The sequence below is a fragment of the Acomys russatus genome, chromosome 21 (assembly GCF_903995435.1).
Source record: "Acomys russatus chromosome 21, mAcoRus1.1, whole genome shotgun sequence".
NCBI classification, from domain to species: Eukaryota; Metazoa; Chordata; class Mammalia; order Rodentia; family Muridae; genus Acomys; species Acomys russatus.
In genome coordinates this window covers 24,560,086-24,571,213 of record NC_067157.1, presented here as the reverse complement: position 1 = coordinate 24,571,213, position 11,128 = coordinate 24,560,086, and the positions used below count along the sequence as shown (strand labels likewise).

Below are 11,128 nucleotides of genomic sequence, written 5' to 3'. Positions count from 1 at the left end.
TGATCAAACTAAAAAGTTGTACACAGCTTCAAAAGACAGAAACCACCCCATTACGGTATCCTTCATTCTTCAAAAGCCAGCATGCTGCCAAGGCTCCTCCATCCCAGTGTCTTCACCTGAGTATTGTGATATGAATGATACAAAGATTTCTTTTCATTCGTTTTGGTGTACCTGGCCTATGGATTTAGGAGCTCCACCTGACTTTGGCCTTCTCTGAAGAGGGGGCCACAACTACAAGACTCTTATCAACAAAACTTTCAAAGACACGGAGGACTCACAACCAAAATGCTGACCATATATCCACTGATGTCTCAGAACTATGCCTTGATTTTAAGCTATACAGTATGGCACATTCTGGTACATTCTGGATGCTTGATATCCTTTTATTTGGAAATCTTACATTTATGCCTTTCCAAGAGCTGTAGTTATGACAAAACAAACAAACAAACAAACAAACAAAAACTACTTGTTGAGAGTCTGAGGCAGCAGGATCTTGGTTTTCAGGTGAAGCTAAGCTATGCAGCACATTCCAGGCCAGTGTGGGTTACACAGTGAGACCCTGTCTGTAAATAAATAAATAGTCAACGCAAGGCAGAGGAAGATGACCGCCTTTTGCCTTTGCAATTCCTACCCATGTTTTAAATCTATAACCAACCTCCATGAAGTTTATTTTAAAGGAAGATGTGAATTGCATCAGTCAACGATTTTGAAATACATGACATAAAGCGATGGCTCAAAGAGTCAGTAAAAGAAGGGCCTCACAGGAAAGGCAAGCCCACCTTGCCACTCTGAAAAGCAACTCATCCAGGGGAAGTAGTCAAAAAGAACTTCATTTAATTAGTGATATGTAGACTTTTTGCATAGAAAAAGATTACAAAGTAATGCAGAGAAGACTAGGTACAGTAATTTTAAAACAAATACTTATGAGTACAACTTTGCATAATGTTCAACATTCTCTTGTTTATTGCTTTCTCCACACAGCAGAGAAACGAAGTGCATAAGAATACATGCTGTGTCTTTGCCTTTGAAATATAAAAGCTCATGTGCTTAATTTCCATGTATTAAGAGATTATTTTGTCATTAAACAAGATTTTTTAAAAAAAATCCAAACCAAAACACCATTATGTAGCACTAGTCTAGGCATAGACAAAAATAATTTATGTATACCTCAGTGTACACATTCATTGTGATTTGGGATCAAACGCAATTTTTAAATTGACGAAGGGCATTTAAATCATGTAGCTTTTCTCTTCCATTTCTTTCTTTATCTCATTAGCTCCAGAAATGCATCATCCCCCCCAAAAGGGACAGGAACAGACATCACATGTCAGGAGAGAGCTGAAGAAGTTAAATATAAACATAGTCCAAATGAAACTGAATAAATTAATCCAAACTCTTACAAATCAAAGAGACTTTGAGTTGGTGTAAATGAACCTCTGGTGGGCACACAGTAGGTAACTGCTTCTGGGTGCACTGTACGGCTGTAAGTTTACATAAAGAAGTATTGTGTCTTAAACTATGGCTCACCAGAGGATGGGAGCTTGAAGGCAAAGCAGAAATGCTTGTTAACGTGGACACTGGTGGAATTCTTGTTTCTTTAAGTGCATTGCTAAATGTCACTGCTTGGCAAGTCTATATAAAGAAAGCAAACATTAAAACTAGGTCTTTCAACTTAATTTTCAACAATCTTTCTGGCCAATAAAACTGCTTGGTTTCAACAGAATACTGTGTGTCTGCAGCCCAACACGTGTTGTCTGCTCCCTCGCTTTCTTAAGCGAATAATTACGCCCTTTTCATTATGTGCGACACATTCTTTAGCTCAGGCACTTAGAAAATATGGTATATATATTTTTTCTCCCTTCTAGCTTCAGGAGAACTAGTTATGACATTTTTCTTTTCCAAGTCAGATGTTTTAATGCACCTCTGGATGGTGACATCCATATATCTTCCAGGAAAGTTTAAATGGAAATACTTTAAAGTTCTGATGTCAGTTGCCAAGCTGCCTTAAACAAAGGAAAAAAATATAATACTACTTTCCATGTATGTGGCTTGCTTCTCAGATCTCTTTATTGTTGTGTGGGTCTGCAGGTACCTGTATGGCTACCTTTAGGCTGCAGAGGTTTGAAGCTGATTCTGAAATGAAGGACATCAGTTACTATTGCAAAGAAATTCAATAATAATTTAAAAGGCTCCAACTTCTGTCCCCCAGGGTCGGTAAGGTTTACTGTTTGTTCCACTGCTTGTCTGCTGAGGACTGGAGGCTGTGGACACTGACAAGGGTGGGCTGATCGCTGTTGCAGCAGCAACCGCGGCTGCTGCCGCTGCGTTGGAAGGCAACACGGGAAAGGCGCCTGCGAAGGACAGAGGGAAGCTGTGAGCCGCTGCGGTGGCAGCTGCGGCTGCGGCATGCACCGTGGCCGAAAGAGACAGGAGAGAGGTGGAGAGAGGTGGCACACAGGGTGCGATGGTGCCTGTCGATGGCATTCGAAGAGCAGAATCTGCATGGGCAAACGTCGCTGTGAGGAGGGCAGAGCCGTGGGCAGGAGGCACTTCTGAAGATGTGGATAGGCGACATGGGGTTGACTCCGATGCGTGGAGTCCGTTGGGTTGGAGCAGGGCCGTGGGGAGATGGTGAAAAGCTGCTGCCCAGTGGTGTGGGTGCAGGGAATGATGGTGGTGGGCCATGGAGGATGTCATCACTGCTGCCTCCCGCTGGGAGGCACAGGTGCTGAGATGAGAGACCAGGCGCACGCGCAGTGGATCCGATGAGTCAAGGCCTTCCACGGAGCTCAGGTACCTAGCCACTTCTGTAAGGCACTCTCGGAATCCAATGCTCATGAAGTCCATGGCGAGAGCATGGGCATCAAAGTAGCCTTAAAGAATGGTTGACAAGAGTCAGAGGTGGGGGCGGGGGGCAGGGAGAAGGGAAAATAACATAGCTTTGAGGCCACCCACTTAGGTTCCACTCCAGTCTTCTGATGAAATAGAATGATTCTTTATAAAAACACAATGGCTACTGTGTTTTTGGTTAGTTTTTGTTTTTCAGGAGTAAAGAAAGGATACTCTACAAGTGCCATGCATGGTCACTTTAGCAATGCTACAGTTAATTAAGGATCTAAATGTCACAAAAGGAAAAATAAAATAGGGGCATTTGTGTTTCCAACACTGTCCAGAGTAGGAGAGATGTCCTAGCTTTTGTACTGTGGGGTAGTGACTTTCTTCAAGAACACTCATTGTGGAAATAGAAACAGTATCACAGAGTTGGTCATTTACAGGGCTTTTCTAGGATTTAACCCAGGACCCAGTGCATTCTCAGCACACCCCCTGCCTCTGAACTACCTTATTAATCCGAATTATGTTCTTTTCATCGAAAGCACTTACACCACTTTATGCTGTTGTAAAGTTCATAATATGCATCTAATATGCAAAATGTGCCTATTTCCTCTGGCCAGCTTTTTTTAATGGAAGCCTTATGAAAAAACTGTTGTTCCACTTACTGAGTGACCTGAAAGTAAGAAAAAGGTAAAAGGTGTTTGGGGCAAATGTAACCTCTAGAAAGGCAGAAATGGCACTAAGCTGAGCAAGAAGAGGCTGTTACGAAGGGTGGGGTATCAGCAGTAAATCTGGGTTGTACCCCCAGACCTGGGAGCAGTCATTAAGCAAAGTCCCAGGGATTAGGAGGAAGAGCTGCTCCTCCTGAGGGTGCCTCCATGGAAGGAGCATTCTGGGTCCCCTTCAAGCTGGAGCTTCTGACTTTCACAAAAGAAGCAGGGAGGTAATGACCAGAGCGCAGAGATACTGACAAATTTAAGGGTTTGTTTTGGTTTTTTTCTTGAGAAACTATTATAATCCTATGACAGACTGAAAGGACTGTAGTAGTTTCTTTGGATTTCCCCACGGGGTTGTAAAGTAAGTCACATTTGAAGTATCCTGGCTCTGAGCCTGTATACGGCTGGGGGTTGTTGCATCTTAACGAATATGAATTATATAATCCCTATGCTATTGTTGGGAGCAGAGGGAAATGGTGACAAGCAGCTGTCTCCTCTAGGTGGGTCCTGAGCCAGCAATAGCACACACCCATAGCCACTTCCGCTGTACCAGTGCGGTTCTCCAAGCTTCAAGTGAATTAACTTACAGCCACCTGCGAGGAACCCTTCACCGTCACCTCTGTGTTCTATGTAGCATCCACGCCCTTTGCCACTGGGAGGCTTGGCATGCGAGCAAACACTGGCAGCCTCTCTTGTTCAAGGCTTAAGCATTGTTCTGAGGGATGGCCTCTCCAGTGACCCAGCAGGCAGGCGACTTACAGGGCACCTGGCTGGGAACATCTACTTACTAACTAATATGGGATGGCGGTTAGGACTGTTCGAGGAGTCAGGAAGAAGAACTGAGAGAAAACGTGTTAGAAAATTTTACCTTTCACCCCCTGGCCACCAATTCTAGGGAAAGTGGAATAACCACATAGCTTTCCTTGTTGCTCTCCTGGAATCCCAAGGTGGCAGGGGTAGAGGCAGTCACTACTTAGGGACCCTGGAACACATGCTGGCTAGTTTAACCCTTAAAGAAGAGCAGGTTATTTCTGACTCAAGTCAAAGGTTGTAGCCAATTTGGGTGGGATAACTCACTCCTAAGACCTCACAATTCTCCCATAATATACTGTCCAGTACAGAGGACATTCTACCACGACATAGGGCCAGCCCTGGACAGCTACTCCCAGTGTCCTCCCTAGGAAGAGCCTGTTTCATTGGTGTTTCTTGTAGATCGTGTACCTGTACGTCAAATGTTGTGATTGGTGTAAAGTCAAGGCTAGTCAAAATGATCTGCGAAACAATGGCAGAAACAATTCTACAGGCATTTCCTTTAAGTAGCTAAATTATTTGAGTCCTAGCCTTGACTTAATCAAGCTGAGAGAAAAAAAGAGCGAGCGTGCCCAGCCTTGTTTATATTTGGATGTTTGTGTGTTTGTTTTGTTTTGTTTTTTCTGTACAGATTCTAGCATGTGCTTCTCAAATCCCAAACAAACGTCTGAGCAGGCTGCTGTGAATGAAGCTTTACTCCCACAGTATTATGAAAGCAAACAGAAGTCTGGGTTCAAGTGTTCCTTTTGTTCCAAAAGTTCTTTCCCACGAGTTCAATCCTGCCATTAGCATTGAGTTCTACAGCTTTAATCTAGGGCTGTCTATCTCAGCTTGTTAAAGGGCTGCTCAACTGTGACTTCCTTGTAATATTAGAGGGAAAAGATGAAACAAGAAAGGTGGAAAGAGGGTAGAGAATTGTGCCGACCCTTACCTTTGCCCCCTGTTGCCTGAAGCATCTTCAAATGATCCACTGTCATTTGCAATATTTCAGCCTTTTCCAACTTGGCAGATCCCTTCAGAATTAAATAACAATGTCTTATGAGTCCTACAGAAACTAACCTGGAACATGACGTACTGATTTTAGCACTATTGTGGCAATTTTGCCTCTTATGAAACTCTATGTTTAATTTAATCACAGAAAAAAAAACTTGAAGTAAAAAATTTTAATTGTGTGTAGGCATGTGTGTGTGTAGGCATGTGTGTGTGTCTGCACAGGCAGATACCTATGCATGTCAGAGGCACCAGAACGTGCTGGAGCTGTATGCTTAAAGTGCTTGTGAATCACCCAGTGTGGGTGCTAAGCCCAAATTCGTGTCCCCTAGAAGAACAGCTCTTTGTCTTAACTTCTGAGCCATCTGGACAGCCTCTGGATTCTTTCTAAACTTTATATAAAAGCACCAATTACTACAGCACAGCTGACGGCATTAACTTGTAACTTCTAAAGACCAGAACAAGGCATCAAAGAAATGATTCATTAAATAGTAAGAACAATTATATTCCTAACATCATCCCATAATTCTATGCCAGCTGCAAAGCCCTCAAACTTTGTGTTCAATCTCTACCTTGATTAATGGTATATTTCCTTAAGGGACATTTAATTGTCATTTCTATTGAAGTCTAGAACAGTTAAACACTTGAATGTTAACTCCGGAAGATACAGACATAGTATTTTAACAAAACATCAGAAGTAGAATGTTCAAAAAAAAAAAAAAAAAAAAAAAAAAAAAATCCAGTAAGTCTTTAAGATAACCACCAGTGAAGGAAACAGAATAGGAAAGGACTTTCAAGGTTACCAGCAGGTGTCACTGTGAATTCTAAGATCACAAACTGAAAGGCCTAATTTGCAGTTTCCTTAAGGCACATCATATGGGCCTAAGGCTTTTCCAATAATTCAAAACTGCTCTTAAAAAAAAAAAATAGCCTTGCAAATATATTTTCATTGTTCCTCTTCTTAAAATAAAGCAACCTTTGGAAACACATGCACCACTTACAGTGTCTTGGGGGCCGTGATGGCTTCTAACTAACTTCCTAAAGAAGCTGAATAATTAAACCAATATGTGGTTTGGGGAGATATTTTTTTTTTCCTTATGGTGTGTGAAAAGGATCCTAACACTTATTCCATATTCCTATTCTTGAGTTTTGAAATTTAATTTAGTTTAATTTTTAAAATTATCAGCACCCAGTAAATAGGAGGAGTGTCATTCTTCGGCTGCTCTAAGGAATAGTCTCCGCTAATTGTGACAGGGCCAGCCTACTGGGGTTGGCAGCCAGGCGCTGGATGGAAGAGCCTGTGTTTACAGGAACTGGCTGCCAAACAACTGAGGCTGGCTCTTAAGGTTTAAGTCAGTATTTAAGAAGAGAGCCAAACAAACCAAGACTGAGAAGAAAAGATCACCAAAGTGACTGCTTCTCAGTGTCACAATGTAAGTACTTCAGTACTCAAGACAGTAAAAAGAAAAAAAAAACAAAAAAAAAAAAACCAACATAGGTTATTGCCACTTTCATTTGCACCCTACTAATCAGAAGTATAATTTATAGTACATATAAATTATTAAAGGCAGCCTCGGAATATGAACAGTGCAGTGCATTTCTTTTTTTTTTTTTTTTTTTTTCTTTTGTCTTAAATATATAGAAGCAACAGCACAGCACGTCCTGTACTTCTCATTGTTCGCCATGTCCATGGGGACCCATGAGTGGCTGCAGTGAAAGTGGCAGACTGCCGTCCTGGATGCCCTCCAAAGGCTCTCTGTGGGGCTCGCTTTACAGTGTTTGCAGAACCATGGAGTAAACAAGCCAACAAAAAAAGGCACAAACAACCAACTGATGTTTTGCACCCAATTTGGGACTCAACTGAAAACATTTTCAGCACAGAAACTGCTACATACTTGGAAAGATGCTCTTAGAAGCTCTTGCATCAGCCAACAACGAGACAGAACAAGAAACCAGATACCCAAAGCCACAAAGGAAAGCGCAAGCGTTTGTTTTCTGCTTTCCCAAATGCACAACTGCATTTTTTTTAATGTAAAAGAATACTTAAAACTTTGAAAAGCAGCATTTATGACTAATTTGATTTTAACCAAATTTCAAACTGTGTCTCGAGCCATACAATGTCCTATTAATGCAAGATTTAAAAATGAAAGTTGCTTGCTAAATAAAGTATGTTAGTATAATTTAGGAAACCAAAATAGAAATCTTAGTTCCTGAACTTTGATTTTTTTAAAATAGTACTTTCAAAATTTGAGGGGAAAAAATGATATGTCAAATATGATACTGCCCCGCCCCAAGAATACTACATATAGCACAATTTTAAACAAAACCCCTGCCGGATTCATAGAAAGACCAGAGAAAGCACGCACCCTGTTACCCTTAAGGGGAAAATAAGCTAAAGAATGGAAATGTTTTCAACTCCGTGATGGATTATGTTTTTAATAGTTTCGCCATAACAAAGCATTTTATTGAAATGGCTCTTCTATGCGGGACCAGGGTGCACACACCATTATTTTAATGAGCTTCAAGAGGAATCCTCACCCAGAATAAGAAAACCAGACTCGTTGAGCTTTTCTAGAGGGTGGAGGAGAAGGGAAATTGACTTACTTGTTTTTCAAAAGCGGTTGGCACCAGTCTTCTCAATTCAGATAGACTGTTATTTATTCGATCCCGGCGCCTTTTTTCTATGATCTAGTCCAAAGAAAGCAAAACAAAAATCTAAGGATACATATATATCAAAATTATCCCAAACAGGAAAACAGCCATGGTGATACATAGTGTCAGTTTACATGACATAAAAAGGGGGGGGGCGGTTGTCACCTACCCCTCTCCTTTTCTTTCTTGCCATGATCTGAGAGGTGGTTGTTGGTGAATTTGACCTCATCACTGAGCTTGTACTGTGCCTGTGAAGGAGGGAGGAAGACCATGTCAGATGTTGTGTCAGCATGATAACCCTCTCCCAGGCCTTCCCACCCCTACCCCGTGCTTCATGGCGCCCACCCACCCCACCCTCCACCCCCGCCCCCACCCCACCTCATGCTTCATGGCGCTCATTCACCCCCCACCCCCACCCGGTGCTTCATGGTGCCCATTAATACTCAGATTGCTTGCATGTTACATTATTTTTCCATGTATAGGTTATTTTCTGGCTTCCTTTTTAGTTTCCAGGTAGTAATTATGCCTTTTTAAAAAAAATGTTAGTGAGGCCTGGAGATGGGTTAGCAAGTTAAGGCAATGGAGACAGGGTTGGATCATCCAGCCTGGAGTGCCATCCATGTACCCACGGGGTGCAAGGGGAGAACCTCCCGGACCTCCACAAACAGAGGTGATGGTGACAGGCACATTGCCACACACATACATTACATAATAGAGAAACATAATGAAAAAAAATACTACTGGGTAATTTGCCCATTCAAGCAGCAAAGATGAACCCGAACTTTTGAGTTCCCCCTGAGAAATGATGGCCAGTTAAAGTGGAGGTCAGAGACTAATGTCCTATTTATCCTTATAGATTTCTTAAAGGTCAAACAACTATCTGAATGTCCCTTCTTTTCTCTTCTGACAGACATCACATGACCTCCTCTATAAAATAGTCACCACAGATCCAATTTGTGTCTAGATGCCAACTTTTAAAACAAAACAAAATACTTGACCTTCCAAAAAAAAAAATCTCAACAACTCATATTTGATAACATAGAAAGGACAGATTTAAGTTTTGCATACTAATCTTTTAAAAGAATGACCAAACCGAATCATTGATCGAGAAGTCAAATTTTGTCTTCCTCCTATTTTGCGTGCTTACTTTGGAAATGAAACTGTGTCACCAGCCTTCAAACTAAGCTTAAAATCTCGGAAAGCTGCAATCTACCTCGAGTTTACGAAAAGGTATTTTTATACAGAAAAGTTCAATTAAGTGCTTATTTGGTTACATAGTTGGTCGCCTAATGTATACTGTCCCCGGCCTTCATGTCGCTCTGAAAGCCACCGATACTACTTTAACGTCTTAAATTCTCCAGGCCCTGTTATGTCTTCTCTTTCATTTTAGAAGTTCTCCTGTCACCTCATCTTATCACTTACGGCTCTTAATTCAAAAATCAACCGACCCCTTCTTCCTCATTTTTTCTCTACAGGTTTCAACTTTTTCTCGTAACAGCCTCCGGCTTTTTGTTTGTTTGTTTAAAGATGGCATAGTTCAACAATGAATGAGGTAGTTGGGAAACAGCGTCTCATGCATCTTTCTTGTTTTTTTTTTTTTTTTTTTTTTTTTTTTTTTTTTTTTGCAGTTTTCAGGCTTTGATTTCTACGTCTTAAAACAAGCCTGCGGAATAAGACCAGTTTTCTACATGCAGAGAAAGCTTTGCTCTTTGAGTGACAGCTGCAGATAAATAATTAAGGTGCTTCTAGGCGTGCCAATTAGAAGCAATTATCATTTGACCCCTGTAGGCTCTAAAATGCCCGGGTAATCTCTTTGTCACAGGAGGGCTGTCTCCTGTGATCATAAGACCAGATCTTCTGGAGACTAAAAGACAAACAGGCAAAGCAACGCTGCCTCATCCACTCCTCACGTTTGTCACTCACGGGTGGGCCAGCCAGATCACCCCAGTCAACCTGCGCAGTTCAGCCGGTTTAGCTTTAATTTCTCAAACACTCAAATCGCGATGTAGGTAGGCTTCTCTCTCAAAACAGAAATCCAATTGCTTTTCTCCTGACCTATTTTGGAACTGCCCCTAAATACAATTCCAGTGGCGGGGGCGTCGCCCGGACGTGCCTGACAGCCCGGGACCCTCCCTCGCCATCTCCTGCACGCTCCCCTCCAGCTCCCCTTCCAGTCGCGTCCCACGCCTAATGCTAACCCTACCTCTCCACCCGACCCCGACTCTAGCTCTGCGAGATCCCACTTCTCCGGGGCAACTTTCTGCAACAGGAGCCCCGAGGATTTCCTTGGATCCCAAAGCTCCCACGACACTCTCCGGCTTCCCGGCGCTCACCCAGAGTAATTGTTCTCGCTCCCCACGTCGATGGTCTCGTCCATGTCGCTTTCGGAGGTCGTTTCCTCGCAAGGGCGCTTCATCCCGGCAACCGAGGAGCAGCCACTGACGCTGATCCGGATGCAGCACGTTCCCCACGGGCTTCCTCCCTCCCTCCTTGCCCGGCTTCTGCAGGCGCGGCTCCCGGAGCGGCGCGGACTGCTCCTCCAGGCTCTTTCCCACGCCGGAGACCAGCCTGGGCGCAAGAGCCGGCGCCGGCCACGCCCCCGCGCGGGCGGGGCCCCTCTGCTTCTTCGCGTGCCCGCCTTGGCTACCCTCCAGGCCCCGCCTCCCCGGGACGGCGTGGCTTTCTATTGGCTATTTTTGAGGGGCGGGCCCGTACTGGCCAATGGCCACCGAGAGGCGTCGGCAGAGGCGTGGGAACGCGGCCGCGCACCTGGGAGCCTGCAAGCCTTGCGCCGGGCGGTGACTTGCTGCGGCGGGCGCAGGCGCGAGCGCGAACCGGGCTGGCGGGCCGGGCGTGGGTTCCTGGAATTTGGTCCCTCCTTTTCACGCCGCGATCTCTCCCGCCGAATTTCTACCCTGGTTTTAAAGAATAACCGCTAGCGCGTGTCTGAGTGCGAGTGAGCGCGTGTGACGTCTGTGGTAGAGGCAAGGGGCGGGGGAGGGCTCTGCGACCCACCCCTCTGGGCTGTCTCTCCTCTGGCCACAGGCTGCTGACTGGCTGACCCGAGCGGTCACGTTGACCCTCAGGGGATTTTGAAAGCTTTAAATCAAAGTTGCTTTTCACCCTGT

The 11,128-nt window shown here is 43.9% G+C and overlaps 1 protein-coding gene across 1 annotated transcript; it reads right to left on the bottom strand.

Annotated features, from left to right (window-relative positions):
* Window positions 1–459: 459 nt before the first annotated feature.
* Hey2 (hes related family bHLH transcription factor with YRPW motif 2) lies at window positions 460–10,580 on the bottom strand. Its single transcript, XM_051164344.1, has 5 exons — window positions 10,334–10,580; window positions 8,170–8,248; window positions 7,953–8,036; window positions 5,290–5,371; window positions 460–2,873 (listed from the first exon to the last, which is right to left on the bottom strand). The coding sequence occupies exons 1-5, from the start codon at window positions 10,414–10,416 to the stop codon at window positions 2,182–2,184; spliced, it is 1,020 nt and encodes a 339-aa protein (XP_051020301.1). The 5' UTR covers window positions 10,417–10,580; the 3' UTR covers window positions 460–2,181.
* Window positions 10,581–11,128: the final 548 nt, after the last annotated feature.

Bases quoted from the DNA above. Each gene is read 5' to 3' on its own strand.
- Hey2 (XM_051164344.1), bottom strand. From the start codon at position 10,416: ATGAAGCGCCCTTGCGAGGAAACGACCTCCGAAAGCGACATGGACGAG. The intron at 8,249-10,333 runs GTGAGCGCCGGG...CCTCCTTCACAG, and splicing joins AGCGAGAACAATTACTCTGG to GCACAGTACAAGCTCAGTGA. The intron at 8,037-8,169 runs GTAGGTGACAAC...TCTTTGGACTAG, and splicing joins CAAGAAAGAAAAGGAGAGGG to ATCATAGAAAAAAGGCGCCG.